At 48.3% G+C, this 19,775-nt stretch overlaps 2 protein-coding genes across 2 annotated transcripts; one reads left to right on the top strand and one right to left on the bottom strand.

Annotated features, from left to right (window-relative positions):
- The first annotated feature begins 7,172 nt into the window (after window positions 1-7,172).
- Window positions 7,173-8,026, top strand: LOC144119066 (uncharacterized). Its single transcript, XM_077651794.1, has one exon. The coding sequence runs from the start codon at window positions 7,313-7,315 to the stop codon at window positions 8,024-8,026; it is 714 nt and encodes a 237-aa protein (XP_077507920.1). The 5' UTR covers window positions 7,173-7,312.
- A 2,351-nt stretch (window positions 8,027-10,377) lies between these two features.
- Window positions 10,378-14,902, bottom strand: LOC144098136 (uncharacterized). Its single transcript, XM_077630671.1, has 3 exons — window positions 14,641-14,902; window positions 12,836-13,529; window positions 10,378-10,575 (listed from the first exon to the last, which is right to left on the bottom strand). Exons 2-3 carry the CDS (start codon window positions 12,998-13,000, stop codon window positions 10,435-10,437), a joined length of 306 nt encoding a protein of 101 aa, XP_077486797.1. The 5' UTR covers window positions 13,001-13,529; window positions 14,641-14,902; the 3' UTR covers window positions 10,378-10,434.
- Window positions 14,903-19,775: the final 4,873 nt, after the last annotated feature.

Genomic DNA, 19,775 nt, shown 5'->3' with positions numbered 1-19,775 from the left:
CATTACAAACATCAAGCTGTGAAATAAGCACAGCTTCAGGATTCAAATGAAAAATTAATGACAACTCTGATTGGGATTTCTGCAACGTAATATACCTCCTAGGATGCAGTGTGTGCAGTACGCAGTACATTGGGCAGGCCGTTAACTTTATACGAATTCGCTTTAATAACCACCGCGCGCATATTTTATCCCTACCTCCCCTTGTTAAAACACATATATTAATGAGAAAAACGACCCATTTGATGCAATTAAGTTAACAGTCCTACAGGGTGGGTTCCACAACAAAAAGATCTCGAGCAACGCGAGTCGTACTTTATTTACAAATTTAATAACAATTCCTCACGGCATTAATGAAAGTCCGGGTGTATTGACCTCCATCGCCCCTTGCAGAGCCAATGCTGACCTTAGGAATTCCGGCGCGACAAACCTCGGTCGTTTGTCGCCAGCGGCATCTTTTTCAAGCTTCGCTGCCCGCTTACACAAAGCTCTGAATTCATCCCCCACCCCTGTCTTGCCAGTTCGACGCACCACCTTGCCGAGCGGGGTGCAATTGAAGAACCAAGAACCCTTGATGGGCACAAAAGAAAAATACTAGAAAAAGGAGAAAGAAATAAAGAGAAAAAGAAAAACGCTTTGTCCCCTGCCGCCCAGCGAGCTTGCGCGGGAGGCCAGCAAGGGGGAAAAAAGGAATAACGAGGGGAGGGAGGGCATCCGGGCCCTCAAAGCAACAATGACAGACTTTGGCGGAGTCCCGGAGCAGATAAGAATCATAGATGCATGTACTGCCCGTGCCGCCGGCCAAAACGAGCAAACAAATAAACAATAAATTCAGACAGGACAGGAGACGTTCCAGGAGCGTCTTCGGTACGAATAGTGAAGGCGGAATCAGCGGCGCAGTTAGCTTAACTACACACACGTGCACTGTGCATGAAACACACACACAAAAGAAAAAGAAAAAAGGCGGCAAAACATACGAGTTTGCGAAAGTGTCCTGTGGGGGGGTAAAGGGGAATGGCAGGAGCATTTAATCAAGGGTTCTTGGTTCTTCAATTGCACCCCGCTCGACAAGGTGGTACGTCGAACTGGGAAGACAGGGGTGGGGGATGAATTATGAGCTTTGTGTAAGCGGACGGGCAGCGAAGCTTGAAAAAGATGCCGCTGGCGGCAAACGACCGAGGTTTGACGCGCCGGCACTCCTAAGGTCAGCACTGGCTCTGAAAGGGGCGATGGAGGTCAATAAACCCGGACTTTCATTAATGCCGTGAGGAATTGTTACAAATTTGTAAATAAAGTACGACTCCCGTTGCTCTCTTTGTTGTGGAACCCACCCTGTAGGACTGTGAACTTAATTGCATCAAATGGGTCGTTTTTCTCATTAATATATGTGTTCTGACAAAGGGATGATGGGTAGGAATAAGATATTTACTTATGCAAGAGTGACTAGCTATGCGCAAAAATTTCCGTGTTTCAATTTTCAAAACTGCGAACTTTGACCGCAGCGTCCCGGACAAATAATTCCAACTCCCGACCGCATATTTAAATTCATTCTAAACGGGGTACGTGTTTACTGGTACCTGCAGTGGTCGGCTGCGCAACTATATTTATAAGCTATCGCGTGCAGCTGTCATATTATAAAAGAAAATCCGCACAAAACAAAAATTACGCAGCAACGGGCTGTGGCGAATGATTGCGCGCAATATTTTTTCGCGGGTTAGTGAAACGAACAGTTTTGTTTTAAATCACGAGAGTTGTATCAAAAGCCTTTATATGTCGTCATTAATTACGATAGGTACGACGACACAGTGAATAGGAGTTTATATAGACTGTCGTCCTTCAAAGACCCAATGCTTTTCTCCTCCAAAACGTCGTGTAGAACAAAACCGGACCGCCAAATTTTGACACGGTTGTACGAAATTTCTGCACTAACGAAAGCTATGAGTGTAGTCTCCTGCATGTAGAGAATGTAGAATACAAGGAAAAATTATAATATGTATGCTCTAGGTCAGGTTCATAGTCCTACAGCACTCGATTGTAAATGCAGGCACTCGACGGAGCGCTGATAGACGGGCGTGGTCACCTGTAGGCGCATTTGCGTGGCTTTGCATGGATAGTACGTGTTTAACCTCTCAGGTCTGCAAAAGCTGTATCGGGTCCGCCAGGCAGTGGCGATTATAATAAATGCACAACGAAGCGCGCCGTTCGAGCGCACTAAAATAATACACCAGCAGTTCAAGGATATCATATATAATAAAAATAAAATGCGGGATTTAGCTCGCTGCAAAAAGCTGTAAATTCGCCCGCTGCGCACATATATAGATGCATTCGCACAGACTTGCTAAGAACGTTAAAGCAAAACAAACAAAAAAAAAGCCAAAGAGGCAGCGCAGGAAAATTCATGCACGTCGCGTTGCAAACATGTCTCCTTACCTTTGTCGTTCCCAAAGGACAGTTGCAGATTTTCGGCTGGGAATTTGTGCGCCACGTTGTAGTGATGAACCAAATTTTCGAGTGTTGATAGCAGGCTGCTGCACTGGTCGCAGTGAAGAAAGGCTCCTTTCGTCTCCAACTTGTGCACCATCCTCATATGCTGCAGCATGTTTTTCCGCTGAGTGAAGGCTTTGTCGCAGACGCCGCAACGTCGATCATGATGCAGATCATGGTCACCGTGCTCAGGTTGACGTTCACTCTGGTTTGGAAACACTGACGCCATTCTGGACAGAAACGCGCATGCAGTGTGTGAAAGCGCGGCGCATCAGGTGCGCATTTTGAACCCGCGCGCGCTGTCAAAAACGTGGGGAATTCCGAGAAAAACCTAGGGAAAATATGTCTCTTCCCAACCGGACACGACGTCATTAAAAGTCACGTGACCATGACGTCACGTGACGTTTTAGGCGTGACGTCACATTTTGTTTGACCAATCAGCGTTTCCAGCCCACCTGCACCGAAACGCTTGTGCAATAAAACCCAAAGACCAAAATACTAAGGACTGACTGGGAGAGCGAAAAAAACTGGGGAGGGAGCGGCTTCACGAGCGCTTGACTTGCGAAGGCTGGCCGCTTGGCGTCGCCGCTCCCTCCCAAGTTTTTTTTCCTCCATATGCACACCTCAAAACCAAGTGCTCTATGGTCAATAATAATTGGTTTTTGGGGAAAGGAAATGGCGCAGTTTCCGTTTTACAGGCAGAACACAAAGTATCCACTTCTTCAACCCCTGTCCTAGCCTCAGAAAGCAATGAATTGTCCCGCGAATTATCAAATAACAGGTTTTTTTTGATGTCCTGTTTTCGTGTCCTACGCGCCGATTTTTCCTGCATTCTTTCTTTCTGTCTCCTTTACCTCCGCTTTCACGCTAGCATTTTGCTGAGCCCTATAACTCACCTGGAAGTACTTCGTTCTTAGCTTTCTGGTTCTATTTGTTCATTTTGTGTTCATACATTTAATGTATAGATACTTGAGCACCTTTTTTTGTCCACCTCGTTTCCTCCATTTGTGTTAGTCTCTGATCATATTTGTTTGCTGATTGCCTCTCGAACCTCGAACGACGCCCATCCCATATCTCCCTGGACTCCCTCATTCGGAGTGCTCCCATGTGCTCCCAAGGCTAGCCTTCCTACACTTCTTTGTCTCACTTCTAGCTTTGATTGTACTTCGGATTTCATGCGCAGGACTGCATTTCCAAATGTGCGGCCTGGTACCCTTCCATACCCCTTGGTACCCATCCATACCCCTCTAACCACCTCATACCTATTATTATTTATAGTGCTCTATATGCTTCATAATGTCTGAATTCCTTTTTCCTTAATCCTTCAGAATCCTCTCGTGCTCTTCCAGATATTTTTTCCTTTCACTTAGCAATATGCCTAGATACTTACAAGTCCTCACATGGTCCTCACTTGTATTTCTAGTGGGTCTCCCTTCTCATCATTATATATCATTATCCCAGACTTCTCTCTACTGAAATGGAGTTCTAGCTTGTTGCCCTCCTCACCACCGATCTTAACTAATTCCTGCACTCTATCTCGCTTGTCTGCTTGTAGTACAATGTCATTCGCATACATCAGTCCAGCCAGCAATTGGCTTACCTTCTGGCCTTTCTGCATATAACTCATGTCAACTCCTACCTTACTCTCTTCCAACCTGTTTTCCATTTGACTCACATATATCATGAAAAGTAGGGGTGATAGTGGGCAGCCCTGTCTTAGCCCGCTTTTAATTTCAGCTGATTATATAGTTTCTAGATTAACAGATTCTAGAAAGTCAACCAGATTCCTATCTGAACCATACCCCTTCAATTGGCCCCAAAGTTTTTCCTTATTCACATTGTCATATGCCCCCTTAATGTCTAAAAATGTTAACCATAGATGCCTCCGACTTGTCTCGGCTACCTCTATACACTGAGTTATAATGAATAGATTGTCCTCCAACCGTCTGTCCTTTCGGAAGCTGTTCTGCAACTCTCCCAAGATCTCCTCACGATCTGCCCATTCTTCCATTCTCATTATCACCACCTGCATTGCTAGCCTGCATATAACTGATGTGACCGTAATTGGTCGGTAGGATCTATAATGTTGTTCTTGTTTTCTTTACCTTTGTATATTAATCTCATCCTGCTCACTTTCCAGTGTTTTGGAACGTCTCCTCCCCTACTACTTTTTCAATGATCTGTCGTAATTTCAATTTGCTTCTTTGGCCTAGCATGGTAGTTGATCTCATAGGTATGCCGTCTGGTCATGTCCACGTTCCGATGGGAACCTTGCCTTCTACTCTGTCCCATTCCCCTGCTGTCATCTCCCTAAGCTCTTCCTCCCCACTGCTGTCTTTGCTTTCCTCTCGTCCGTTCGCCTCGTTACGCCGTTTCAAAGGGTTGCCAACATAGACATCACCGTCGGCAGCATTTTGGTAGTGGGTAGAGCGCTCGGTGGCTGGGTTGCTGGGTTTGGAAAGAGTCTAGAGTAAGGAAGTGTGAATATTATACTATAGCCACGGTACCCGAGATGAGCTTCATATTTTGAGAAAACAAAACTGGCTGTTTGAACAAATGCTTACGCAGATCCGGCGCCAGATTTGGTTTGTTGATTTCATGCAGTTTCGTGCCACTTCGTTTTACTCAGGATGTAACCGCGGTTTTACTCCGCGGCCGTTTTCTCTAATAGACCCTTTAGAAAATTTAGCGCCATCTGGTATGTGGCGCGCGAACTGGGGTGCCTCCGCCATTACTTGGGCCTGCTGGACTGCGCTCGGGCCGCATTGAAAGGTACGGCGCCCAGCGCAGCCACAAGCGCAATTTTCTTGTTTCTGAGTCCTAGACATCTTCCTTGACATTGGCTCTCTGCTCCAAGCTACAGTCGCGATGCCGGCATGCTGCTGTGTGCCCTTCTGCAGCCGGCGCATTGCTTCCGATGCTGGCGACCGTTTCGGCCCGTCAGAAAATCAAAACGTTGCTCATGCGCACTTCTTTTGCATTTGCTAGCATCCACGTCTCAACCATTCATAGCGAGTTCTGTGTGCGCGAAAAAAAGAACGACGATGCGGCGCAGCGAGGAGCGCCGTCGTTCTCTCCGTTGCGAACCTGCAGCAAACGATGGCAACATAAGCGGAGTGCAGCAGCAGCAGCAGCAGCGTTTTCGTTGGGTCAGTGCCTGCGCACTCCGGCTTAGCAAACACTCCCATAATCTGTTGTCTTAATGGAAGTGAGCAAACCGCGAGTGATTTTGCACCGACGGCTAGGCGCACCGCCTCTGCTGATCGAACGCCCGTACCCCGGATCATGGGGAGGAGCGCACAAACTGGAAGCCTAAAACAAAGCATAAGCGGCATGCATTTCTGGGCTACGGGCAACTTTTTTGTGAATGCAGAACCTAGCGCGACACGGGAAAAATAGCGCGACAGCGCCGTTCATCGCTAGGGCCTTCGCTCGAAATTTCGTGTGCATAGAGCTCAGCCTTTAGCAGCCTTATTAGTGAGTTCAAAGTCGTCCCACTAGCTTAGTAGTAACTAACGGTACACGGGTGCGCTTAGACACTTAACTCTGCTACTGCGTGACAGATAAACTTTTCCTGTGCATACGCATGCCCGGAGCTCTCTGCCAGACTGAAGCACATTCGCAAACAAAATATTATTGGCCACACTCTGTGGCTTCAACTCCTGCCTCGCATTTATTAATGAACATACGAAGGTTTTCTTCCTCTATGTGCAAGTGCACGTGACGCAGAAGTATGAGACACTACAGTAGTATTGCTAGATGGTGCTTAGACGAGCTTGATTGCACAAGCATGGTCCACATTATTCTGTCCTCAACTGTATGTACTGAAAAGGTGAAGAAAATGTACATTTTTAATTTCTTCACCTTGATGAATACACAAGAAGACATCTGATACCATTTTTCAAAGTGTATGTTTATTGATGCTTTTACACCTGCACCTTGACCAATTACTAAGTGGGCTGTACTTTTGCAGGTCTCTTTTCTAGGGTTCCCCACAAATCCTGGTTTGAAAAAAAAAATGGATTGCCGCAATAAGGACAGATGAGGGCAAGGAGTTCCGCATAAACAAGCACACAAAGGTGTGCTCAAAGCACTTCGCCGATGGTGACTTTTATGCAAACTAAGCTACCGGCACAAGGCGCCTCAAAAATGATGCAGTGCCAAGCATATTTAGTTTCGCACACAAGCAAAGTAAAGTGCAAAGGAAGCCACCGAAAGAGCGTTGCGTGCAGAATGTTGCTGTGAATGGAGAAGTGACAACAGCCAGTGGAATGCAAGCCGACGACATTTGTGATGAACTTTCTGTAACGCCTCATGTACCAACAGCATGTCTGGATGCTGAAATGGACTTCAGCTCCTTGAAATCACAGCCGCCTCAATGTACACGGGATTGCACGGGACAAAAAGAAACACAAGATCTGAGGCAATCACTCACAACAGTGAAGAATGAGCTGAAAGTTACCGAAGAACAACTCCAACAGGCTCATGTCGAACTTCAAAGAGCTAAACAAGAAGCAAAAGAAAAGGAAGAAGAAAGAAGTGCTGTTTCGTACCAGCAGAGAACTGGAACTCACCAAGGCAACAGCAGAGAAGCTTGAAAAGAAAGTTGGAAGAGAGTTTTCTATTGACCGATTCAAGCACAGTGATGATGATAAGATTTTATACCAATCTGCCATCATATGGAATGTTTAAAACAATTTTAGTTTTCTGTAATCCAGGGGAACAGAGAGAAAACATCAGACTCAAATCTTCATCACAAGCACACCCATCGCAGGCAGGTAGACCAAGAAGCCTGACAGTGGAAAACGAGTTTTTCCTTTTAATTGTAAGAATGCGCCTTGGACTTTTTGAAAAGGACCTTGCTGACAGGTTCTGTGCGTCAACTGCCACAGTATCAAGAATCGGTATTACCTGGGCTAGTTTTGCTTTCACTAAACTAACACAGATACCTTTGTGGATGTCAAAGGAACATGTTCAAAAGGAAATGCCACTTTCCTTCCAAGGAAAGTATTCTGCGACTCGAGTCATACTGCATGTAACAGAAATTAAATGTCAGGCAGCCAGCTCACTTGCACTGCAGTCGGCAACATTCTCATTGTACAAATCAGCGAACACCTTCAAAGGACTGATTGGCATCTCGCCCAATGGTACAGTGACCTTTGTCTCCAATTTGTTTCCAGGATCTATTTCTGACAAAGAATGTGTGAGCAAGAGTGGTTTCTTGGCCTTTCCTTTCAATGATGGTGATGATGTCATGGCAGACAAAGGCTTCAAGATTGAAGATATGCTCAAGACAATCAACGTGGCTTTGAACAACCCGCCTTTCCTCAGACGAGGTCAGTTCAGTGAAGAGGAGATAAAAGAAACGGAAGAAATAGCATCCCTGCGGATACATGTTCAGCGACGCATACAGCACATCAAAAGTTTTCATATCTTCGATAGGCTGGTACCGCTTTCTCTGGGCCCCATCATAAATGAAATGTGGATTGTATGTGCTATACTAACTAACTTCCAGTCTCCGCTGGTGCAACTATCTGATGAGTGAATGTTTGACAAATCTGCTCCTGTCAATAAAAGGCAAGCTTTGCTCTCCCTTTTCTGAGCCTTGATGTTATGTAGTATGTGACAGCAAATAAGTGATGCTTGAAAACTGAATGGACTTTGTGAATAGGGTAGCTGTACAGCCCATTACCCATTTCCACACAACCATGACATTTTTTATTTACACAGACATGAAAGAGAAAGACAAAGGCTACAGGATGCAACATACAGAATACAATGTGCATGCCAGAAAATCTGAGTTATCAGTAAATGCACCATGCACCCAATACACATTACGACTTGACGCAAGAACTGAGCAATATAAATGTCAGTGCTCGACTTCGTTGTTCTCTCAGGTAAAGCAACAAGGTCTGAGTGGTCTCCTTCATCCCTTGTTGCTTGGTTACCAGAGAAGCACATTAAAAAGTCTGGTATGAAAAACCCAATTTGGCACACTAGCAGCTTTACAGCATAACAGCACAACAATAAGCAAGAACAAATGGAAGGATAAGTTTCTATAGACAGGCATATGAAGGTGGAAGTCACAACTGCCATAAAGAGAGGCATGAATGTCAGCAGACTTGGACACTCCAAACTGGTTGCTGGATATCCATCGAACCGACAGAACAAGTATTTGTGCACGCACGGGGCACCATTGATTCCCGTGTATTTTCCAGAGTTTATTAAATATTTGCATGTATTTTCCAGTGTTCATTAATTATTGTGACATGCTTGTCATCTCCTTTCGATAACAAAAACTATTCTATTCCCTGTCACATAAGACATGCCCCAAAGCAGTACAGACACCAAACTTTAGTTGCTAGGTTTTCTTCATGGTTCGTACCACACTAGTAAATACAGACCATTCGGTACTCGCCAACTATTTCTGGCTGTTCAGGCAGGCTGAATTTAGTGCTACAGTGAATGAAGATGACAAAGAAATCATGCTGAAGTTTTCATGTCTCACAAGAGCTATACTTAACTCACACATGACAGAGGGGTAAAACATACAAAAATTTGGAGTCTACATTCCTTTAATGATATTGATACGGGGTGGCAAGCCAAAGAACAGTACGACATGATGGCAGGCGAAATACAATTTTAATGGCTGTAGGCCTAGTGCCATCGCTCAGTCCCGTGCCACTGCCCGCTTTTCTTTGTCGTCTTTTTAACAATATTGAGAGCAGAATCGTTGGTTTACAGGCACTATGCATTCTTAAAGGTGTACTACAGAGGAATCAATCTGAACTCATCTTTTTACCGCGGGAAATCTACACGTTCCAGGCATTCTTACAAACTTCGAAATATTGTCCTTGGTGGCCGATTGCCCTGAGTAAATTGGAATAAACGTTCCAGCTCCCGCCTTTTCTTTTTTTTTTAACTCAACGTGGTAGGTAGGAGGAGTCAACCAACGCGTCAGCCAGTCCCGTGGCGGCTTGCCGCTCTGCCATCGGTGGAGTGATACGTAATTCAAAGAGCCCACATGTATTTTTATTTCCGTGGGCCTAATTTGTGGTTATATTGCCTGCAACTGAAACTGTTTATTCACAGAAACCTTAAAACTTAATGAAAGCGAAGCCACCACTGGACTGGCTTAAAGGCACTCCACGTGTTGGTTGACTCCGCCTACCTACCGCATTCAGTTCAAAAAAGGCGGGAGCCCGGACGTTTTATCCGATTTAATTAGGGCAATCGGCCGCACAGGATAATTCGAATTTTCTAAGAATGCCTGGAACGTGTAGATAGAGTTCCTGCGGTAAAAAGACGAGTTCAGATTTCTCTGCACAGCCGGCTGCTCATTCGTAATGCCGTACCTGCAATAACATAAAAAAGACAGGCACTTTCATCTCAAGAGGAACTTTCACCTAGAGCAGAGTTGGGTGTGCTTGCCTGGTCTACAGCAAATAACTGTTCGCATTGTATTGTAGGGCAGTCGGCTAATCAAAAAATGAAGATAAAGGAAAGAACACATGCTGTTCTGAACCTGACTTGGTGCATATCCACAGCAAAGAAGCAAATGTGGCGACACCATTTGGCCTCTTTTTGAAAAAGTCTATAAAGGCAACGTTTTCTTTTTTTCAGACGTCCACATATTTTGCTGAAACTATGGTGAGCTCTCCAGGCAACGTTCTGCATGCCATGTCATCTGCTTCGCACTTGTTGGTATTCATTCTTCATTTTCTGAAGGGAAAAATTTTGACCTTGGGTGTTTCAAATAGTGATTAAATTTACCGCATGTGGTCACCTGTTGAGCTATTCGACGTGCACATAGGAGGCTTCACAGCACTATCCATGATCCATGTGTTGTTTGAAATTCATTGTCCGTACTTAGTAAAATAAGACCTCACTTACTGAACAGCCCTGACACGGGAAAGGTCTGTCTGCAGTCAGGTTCTGCAGGCCTTTTTCTGTTCACGTAGGTTTCTTGACCACAACCCCAAATGATGAAGCAGTCAATCGATAGACGCGGGCTCTCTCCCACATCTCGCTGCCAGACTGCTGCCTCGTGTTCTTTTCGAGATCAATGGCCTCCTGGCTGGATACTTGCAAACCCTGGAAAGAAAACATATTTTATGTAGTTACTGATATGACAGTTGTTCTCCAGTGTAACCTCTCACCTCAGACTTACTTATAATGCCAAATTATGCATATTTTTAGTGCAACCAGGACAGGGACACAAAGAACAGAGACAAACACGACCGCTCGGGTTTGTCTCTTTTCTTTGTGTCCCTGTCCTGGTTGCGCTAAAAATATGTATAATTTGTCACAAATCCAACAAGCCCAACATCTAACTCTTTTAAAGTATATTATATTGGCAGTGCTGTTTGCTACGGCTCTACCACTTTGTGTAGATAGCTTAAAAATTTCTCTCAAAAAAAGGGACCACTTTTTCAGGCCCATATTGCGCAAAGTGGTCTAGCAATCACACACCAAACTTTTTCTCACAACCGAGGCAGTAGCCTGTATAAACAATTCGTTCAATATCTGAGCGACTATAATGATGCTTGAAGTCAAGGTTACTGCTCTGCAACTGAAATAATGAAATCGTTATAATGGACACCCGCTACTTAAACTACCAGCTGCTAGTTGTTGCTTTTTGTGTATTTTTTTTTCATTCATGGGTGACCATCTATTTTTATTTCTTTCAGCAGTTACGAAACAGACTGCTGTGATGACCCCCATAATGCGCAGGTCCACACGGGACGGAGAGGCAAAGAGACACCGTATGGCTCAGTTTAAACAAACAGGTATATTCAATAATTACACATGATTAATATTATACATCAGAGGCTGGGGCGTCCGAGCTTACGTGCCGACGACTTCATGGGGGCGATGGAGTGGCTCCGGAGTTGGGCTCGAGCGGTTGCTGGCAGAAGCTGCACGCCGTCGGGCTTCGGCGCTGAAGGCCCTCTTGGCGAACGATGTCGTCCTGAGCGTTCTATGCAGTAGAATTTCAATGTCGTCCGTTTCTTCGAGGATGGTTCACAAACCCTTCCTCTAGTGTCGTTCGGCTTGGAAGATGAACAGGAGGCGAGCTTGTAGATGATGACAGCAGAGCATAATTTTACAACATACATATACAGAGAGTTAAACTGGAAAAAGCAGAACTGAATTTACAAAAGAACAAACTTTGCACTACTTTACTCATCGACCGGGCAGGTTAGTGCCTAAGTAGCATCACATTACATGCTAAGCATGGAGCCCCAGCTCAGACAGGACTGCATCCGTTTACATGCGATTTTAAGCACTTGATTAACAAAGGACTAAGGGCGGTCATTTTCAGTGGCCCGCCCAAAGCATCAATTCTCCAATCAAAAATAACATGCGAGATGGGGACAACCCCTTGGGTTGGGCTTAGCCTCGAACCCAGAGTCTTGTTAACAACACAAACTAAATAAACAAAAACGCCACAACTCTCTCTCAAGTGAGAGTATCCACAGGCTCTCCCTTCGGAGCTAATCCTTGCCCCATGCATGCATACCGCCACCCACCATCGGTCCGCGTCGCCCGTCAGCAACAGAGGAGGGGGCGAAAGGGCCCACGATGCTGCCGGGCTACCGACGGCGGGACACAGCTAATAAGCATGAAGGGGTTCGTCTGTCGCTCCGGGAAACCAGATTAAGGGTCGCCCCTGTCTTCCCACATTCTTGGCGAGTCTTGCCTGTCCGCCATGACAGGTGTCCGTCACGGCCCTCCTGGGAATGCGCTTTTGTTCACGAGGCACGGCGGGAAGCTGTGGGTGCCTTCCCGGCGATAGCCCACGACAAAGGGGGGGGGGGGGAGGGGGTCCGTGCGTCAAGCGACAATTTTCGTTCCCCGTATGTACTCGGGGGCTCTCGGTTTCCGCGTGTGCCGGCGTCCTGCTTTCTGCAAAGGTATGCAGCTGGAAAAGAGGGGCGGCCTTAAGCCCCAACTCGATGCACACACAGGGAATGTACCTCGTAGCACACAAGGAATGTCACACTGCTGTGCGGTTTGGGGCAGCTAGATTTTCAACACGGAAGGTATGAAAGAAACAGCACGACACGGAAGCCACACTATAGTCGGATACAACTCAAGAAAAAAAGCGGCACTTCCCCTCAAATGAACCCCTCCCCCCCCACACACACAAGACAGTGGTGTCGACCAATTTTCATTGCGCCGCGGCCAATCCGATTAAGTCATTGTTAACTGCCTTCCATCTGCCACTTCTTGCGATGACATTGAGGGAATGCCACCTAGAGCGTCTTTGGCCTCATTGAGTCATGCACGAGGTGGATCAGCAGGCCATTTACTCCGTTATCTCCAGCCTCCAGGTAAAACGTGCACATACCTTAAGGATGGCTGCTTCAGCGGCAGAGAAATCCCCATCTTGTAGATGCCACTTGCGACACGACTGAAACAGTCGTGGTGGAGTCGGCATTTCTGCAGTGCCAGCATTTGTGCACACTATTTCTGGTGCCACATGAACTTGAAATCCATGTGGCACGAGAGGCATCAAATACTGCAAAGGACTGCCAACTGGTGTCGGCCCAATTTTTGAAGTCGTTTCAACAAGTTCGGTGCTTTCAAGGTGTCTCGAAAATAACGAAGGACACAGTTCACCAATGCTTGCCCCAAGTGTCCTTATTCTTGAAGGTTCTCAAATGGCTGGGCGTGCTGTCTTGCATCATAAAACGTGGTGCTGATCGGCTTTGAGAGGCCACCTTGTCGCACACTCCTCCAGTCCACAAACTGCAAAGGTAGCGGTGCAAGTGGGCTGCTACGAGGGCACCTCCGCTGCTGCAGCAGCTCGGTGCATGCATTCTACCTCTGGTGGAGGTTCCTTATAGCCATTGCTCTTAAGTAGCAACACTAGCTTTAATGCAGCTACACTGTGGCGACACACTCCACAAGCACCAGCTGGGCAATCGCATCTTGCAGACGCCACTGATCCACAGCTTTTCAAAGTAAAGCACACCTCATAGAGCTTTGATGCCTTCTTCTGGTTCCGAAAACAAGTGCACTTGACATAAACCTCATCAGGCCTGCAAAAAAATGAAAAAATTTCATTTCAACCATTTAGAGGAATTTTTGACCACTGCATACTGATATCAGTTTTTTGTACACTTTTCATTATAGCTCCATGCAACCTATTTGGTGAACTATAGACATGCCAAACAATTACATTAGCTTGAAACTGCATTACGATGACATGTGGAGCTCACAATATATTGTTTTTATTTTTTCAGGTACTAGTACCCTATGGTGCTCCTGCTACTCTTGTATGGCAGCAACATGAGTATACGTTTGTAGCGAGAGCCTCGTTCGCCAGACAGCATGAAACATGTTCTGAGCGTGCAGGTTCACCACAGACTTGATTCTCGACAAAGGAAAACTAATTCTAAAGGATGTGCGGAGTCAAAGAGAGAGATATATATATCTCAAAGGGCAAAGCGGCTAGAGATTTATGCTGCAGCGCGCCTCCCGTGACCGACGAGCGGCGCAGATGGGCGAGGAGGCGTCTCGAGTTACCGAACACACGGCACCGGCGTGTCGCGTCGCTTCCCCCTTGCTTCCTCTACACGCTTGTTCCAAGAGAACAGAGAGCAGCCCACGCAGCACGCTTCAGTCATTGGCGCAGAACACTGTACAGACGCAGGCTTGTCTAGAGCGCCCGAACTGAGGCCCGCGAAGCTAGAGATGAGAAATTTAAAAACGGGCGTTTTCAGGGATAATCCCAGCACGCAATCGCTGCAGCATAGCCAAACAAAGCATAAAAAAAGTGCAGTTCTCACACAAAGCAGCTACGTTAAGATTTCTGGTTACTTGTGTAGCCCACCGATCCTGAGCTCTCTAGACCAGCGTGCACACATCAACACGGCTTCAGACAATATTAAGTACGAGGTCGCGTTCGTATCGCATTTTCGCCCAACATGACGCCCGAGTCCAAGTCTGTGCATTAAAATTTGTTAAACACGCTACGCTTATATTGTTCCTAGTGAGGAGACATATATGCTGCGGTTAGCAACTAAATTTAAACGCGTTCTCTACCACTGACGTGCATCGCGGACGCACTTCAGTGGTATGCACGGACGCAGCAGAAGCACCGAGAACGCGAATTTTTGCAAGTCCGCAAGAGAGGCACTAATACTGTACCTGCAGGATGACACGGCAACGCGCACTGTCGACGGATCGCAGTAAGTCTCGCATGCATGTAGCTTCGCTGAGAGGTGCAGCCGGACGGACCGCGCACACCGCGGGCATGACAATAGGAGTCCAAAAGCCTTTCCGAAAATCCGCCCGGGATGATGGTCAGGTCCTTCGACCACTGCAAATTTTCCGCCGTCGCTTTCACAAATGGAACCAAAGTACTGTAGACGCAACAAGGTGGAAACAGGTGCAAAGGCTGAGCAAAGCACCTGTGCGTCTTCTAGATGCCCAAAATATGGCGACGGTGCCGACGGAAGTTGCTGATGATGATGCCTGCCAAGTTGCCAGACTGAATTTTCTAAAGGATCTATTGTCTCTCATTCCTTAGTCAAAAGTGCTTAGAATATGAACATTTTTACAAAATCGACGTAAGTGCTGATTGCTGAGCTTATTGCAGCGTAATGGCCGAGACGTGCAAGCGTTCTGCAATTTTAAATTGACCGATCTTTACTACACGGATGGCTCGAGGATTGAGAAGCCAATCAATTTCAATCTCTCTTTTTCTACACCTTCCTAAACCCCACAATCTCCTCGGGAGGAGAGGCATGATGGACTCCAGCTCGACCGAGCAGCTTTGGCTAACAGTCCACGCAGAGGCGGCCTCGGCAGGTAATTATAATTATAATTGGTTTTTGGGGAAAGGAAATGGCGCAGTATCTGTAACATTTACCGTTGGTCACCTGAACCGCGCCGTAAGGGAAGGGATAAAGGAGGGAGTGAAAGAAGAAAGGAAGAAAGAGGTGTCGTAGTGGAGGGCTCCGGAATAATTCCGACCATTTGGGGATCTTCCACGTGCACTACCATCGCACAGCACACGGGCGCCTATAGCGTTCGGCGGGAAAATAATAATAATAATAATAATGTTTTTTTGAGGAAAGGACATGACGCACTACCTGTCTCATATATCGTTGGACACCTGTACCGCGCCATAAGGGAAGGGATAAAGAAGGGAGTGAAAAAAAGGAAGGAAGAGGAAAATTGGTTTTTGGGGAAAGGAAATGGCGCAGTATCTGTCTCACATATCGGCGGACACCTGAACCGCGCCGTAAGGGAAGGGATAAAGGAGGGAGTTAAAGAAGAAAGGAAAGAAGAGGTGCCGTAGTGGTGGGCTCCGGAATAATTTCGATCACTTGGGGATCTTTAACGTGCACTGGCATCGCACAGCACACGGGCGCCTTAGCGTTCGCCTCCATCGAAACGCAGCCGCCGCGGTCGGGTTCGAACCCGGGAACTCCGGATCAGTAGCCGAGCGTTCTAACCACTGAACCACCGCGGTGGGTCGGCGGGCACTCCAAGCGACGTTTTGGAGTAAGGAGATAAGGAAGGATCGCCACTCAGCAAACTCCTGACGCATGTACGGCACTCGGTATAGCCTCGTATCGGAAATGCCGCTGCTTTCATGCAAGTCGATCGATAAATAATTTGGATTCATTCGGCGCGACGCTTTGCGACGTGTCTGGTGTGGGCCTGTACGTGAGCGGTCTTAGAGTTCCCTGGCCTCATGGCGGAACGAAGGCGCTTGGCTGGTTTTCTGGAGCTTACGGCTGGGTGGTGGTGGTGGAAAGCATTTATTAATCTATATGTACAGAGAGGTGCTCGGGGAGAGGCCCCTAGCGGGTATCGCCCCTTACAATAGAAGGAGGAGACCCTCATTCCGGGACCCCGTTGGTCCTGACCGCTGCGCAGGTCCGCCGAACCAGGGCCTGTTGGGCCGATAGTTCCTGGCAGCCGGGCAGAGCCGCCTCCCAGTCCTCTCGGGTAGGGTAAGGGGTGATGGGGGGCAGAGAAGGATTTTGCCTGAATGCCCCAACCATGTGAAAGGTGTCTGCCACCTCCCCAAAGAATGAGCAGCGGCCGTCAAAAGAAGAGTCAAAGTGCTTGAGGACCGCCGGGCACAGCAGGGTGTTTGTAAAGAGCCTAAGGAGAGTTCGTTCGCCAAATTTACCCTATCCCTTCATAGGAAACGGGTAGCGCCGGTGCTCGGCACGATAGTGCTCAGTAATGTCTTAAAAAAAAAGAGGGCTGTTATCTGGGTTAAGGTCCGCCCAGGAGACGCTTAGTGCCCTGTAAGTGAGTGCTCGGGCTGCCTCATGGGCGGCTTCGTTACCTGTCATGCCTTGGTGGCCGGGCACCCATATGATGGAACGATGAGTTGGATCGCAGTTGAGTAACTCTGGTGAAGAATTTGGTGAGCAAGTGGAGTGATCCAACCAAACTCAAAGTTACGACAGGCTCCGCGAGAGTCTGTGAGGATGAATTTAGAGTCGGGATGGGAGGCTGCGAGGGCGATCGCTACCTCCTCTGCATGAGTTGAGCTGGGCGCTGTGAACGAGAGGCCGTCCACCTGTTTTTCCTTGTGTATGACTGCAGCCGTGTGCTATTCCCCCCTGGAGTGGTAGGGGCCTGCAACGTAGAAGACGTGTTTCTTTGAGCCATAGTGGCGGTGCAGGGCATCCGCCCGCGCCTGGCGCCGGCCATTATGGTCCTCCTTGTTCATCTTAGTCGGAAGGGGTCGAGCGTAGAGGGCGCGTCTCCACAGTTCGGGCACTCGAACCCGTTCCATCGTATGGTGGTCATGTCTGATATGTAACCGGTCCAAGAGGCGGCGACCGGACACGGTCTGAGCGAGACGCGTGTATTGGTTAACGATGGGCCTCGCGATGTTCCCGATAGGTGTTCACCATCCCCAACGCGAGCAGTTGCGTGTTGGAAGTGGAGATCGGGAGGTCGAGGGCTCTCTTGAAAATTTTGCGGAGGACAACCTCCAAGCAATCTTCATGTTTCTGTAAGCGGAGGTAAGGAGTCGAGCACAGTACTCGACTAGTTACGAAGGCATGGGCGAGCCGAACTGCATCCTTACTTCGCAACCCTCCTCGCTTGTTGGAAACGCGGCGAACCATTCGACCCACCTGGTCGCCGACTTAGCGGATTTTGGAAAGGGTCGTGTCTACCTTGCGATGCTCATTAACGAAGAGACCGAGTATTCGCAGCTCCTGCGCTTCACGGATGGGGCCGCTGACGAGAGAGAGAGCTGAACGGAAATTTTGCATTTCCTAGAATGTCGAATATGCACAAATTAAGACTTGGACGGGGAGCACTGGAGGCCGCAGTACGTAGCATAGTGTTCTACTGTGCTCGCCGCTGCATGCAGGCATTCCTCCATCTCTTCTATGTTTCCCGTAGTAGCCCAGACGGTGATGTCATTGGCGTACAATGCATGCTGAACACCGCCGACACCCGCCAGTTGTGACGGGAGGTGCATCATGGCAATATTAAAGACAAGCGGGGACAACTCAGCGCTGTTGCATTTGGGTTGCAAGCCCCAAGGGTAGCGTTGGCCTGGCGGCCTGGGGCAAAGCTGGAAACATCCGAAGGTCCCGCAAAGGAAGAGTCGACTGGCAACAGAACAACTTGTTTATTCTGGCATCGCAAAAGAGCAGCCGGTCAGGGCGACCACGTTACTCGAAGGAAGCAAACCGAAGTCCCTCTCGGCGTCCGGGGCAGCGGCGTTTTATACCATCGGAGTCGAGGGCAAGAGGGAACGGCTTGGGAAGAGTCATCCGATACGGCGTCGCTTCGACATGTCCAGACGTGACGGGCGCGTCCGCCAGGCCGGCGCCGGTCAGACCTCCTCGCCTCCCAGTTGGGGAGCTCCTCTCCCCGGCTGCCGCGCTTTGACAAGCGTGGGCACCAACATGCACACACACACACACGCACGCACGACGACACGTGGCACTGAAACATGCCTGGACACGCTTGGCGGGAGGCGTTGCGGCCGCGATGAACGAAGCCGCGGCGTCCATTGAATCCGCGCCGGCTATACCGCGCGTTGTAGGCGAGACGTAACAGACCGCCCCGCCGGGAGAAGGAGATCCCGATGGTCAGGGGACTGCATCCGCTGTCCAGAGGGATGTCGCTCGATGATGCTCGTAATCGAAACCGATCGTCCCTCGACGTTGCTTGAGCGCAGCGCACAGAGAATGCCTCGTTCTCGGGTTCAGGATCACATAGGACACTGCAAAGTCACTTCGGGAGTGTTGCCATTTTTGTGCTCGTTCCCAGCAAGCGTTAGAACTACGCCGAAACGCAACCGCTCAGTCAGCAAGCACGAGACAACCCTCACTAAGCTCTGCCAGGCTCTTTCCCCTTTTATACTACTGCCTAGTTCCTTACAGTAGTCAAGCAGCACTCAGAACGCGTCCACAAATTGGAAAATTGCACTAGAAAGCACATATTCACTTTGAAACACTAAACAAAAGCAATATGTTAAAAATCCTGCCTCAGGAAGAAAACATCACTAACAAACAACTTTGAGGCGGATTCCTACGTTAGGGGCTTCGACTTAAGCCATCGGCGTTACCGTTGAGACTCCCCTTTTGTAACGCACCTCAAAGGAATATTGTTGCAAAGCGAGGCTCCAGCGCAGGAGGCGGCCATTTTTGGGAGATATGGTCTGCAGCCATTGGAGAGGGCAGTGATCCGTCTCAATGATAAACCTCGAGCCGGCTAGGTAGCATGACAATTTCTGAACGGCCCACACGAGACACGCACACTCTTTCTCGGTGGCGCTGTACGCCTGCTCACGACAGGTCAGCTTACGACTAGCATACAGGACGGGGTGTTCCACTTCTCCATTGTCCCTTTGGCACAGTACAACGCCCATGCCTCGCTCACTAGCATCGCACTGAACAACGAACCCTTTGGTATAGTCTGGCGATCGTAGCACAGGCTGGCTTGTTAGGGCGCTCTTTAGGGCGCTAAAAGCTCTTTCCTTTGTCTCGCTCCAGACGACTGTTTGGGGCTCTGTTTTTCTTAGAGCATCCGTCAGGGGAGCCGCGATATCGGAGTACCTGGGGATGTACCTCTGATAGTAGCCGGCGACACCTAAGAACGACCGAATATCGGTCTTCGTGCGCGGTTGCGGGAAGTCTCGCACAGCGGCCACCTTTATTTCAGAGGGGCGGCGACGACCCTGTCCAATCACGTGACCGAGGTAGACAACCTCGGCCTGTGCTAATTGGCACTTGGGAGCCTTGATTGTCAAGCCCGCTTCGCGCAGGCGGGTTAGCACTGCCCGCAAG

The sequence above is a fragment of the Amblyomma americanum genome, chromosome 1, assembly GCF_052857255.1.
Source record: "Amblyomma americanum isolate KBUSLIRL-KWMA chromosome 1, ASM5285725v1, whole genome shotgun sequence".
Taxonomy (NCBI): domain Eukaryota; kingdom Metazoa; phylum Arthropoda; class Arachnida; order Ixodida; family Ixodidae; genus Amblyomma; species Amblyomma americanum.
This window is presented reverse-complemented; position numbering and strand designations above follow the sequence as displayed.

What these genes read in the sequence shown, in the direction of transcription:
- LOC144119066 (XM_077651794.1), top strand. Translation starts at nt 7,313, where the DNA reads ATGCGCCTTGGACTTTTTGAAAAGGACCTTGCTGACAGGTTCTGTGCG.
- LOC144098136 (XM_077630671.1), bottom strand. Translation starts at nt 13,000, where the DNA reads ATGCCTCTCGTGCCACATGGATTTCAAGTTCATGTGGCACCAGAAATA. An exon ending in CTGAAGCAGCCATCCTTAAG is followed by an intron (nt 10,576 to 12,835) that starts GTATGTGCACGT and finishes TTTTCTTTCCAG; the next exon opens with GGTTTGCAAGTATCCAGCCA.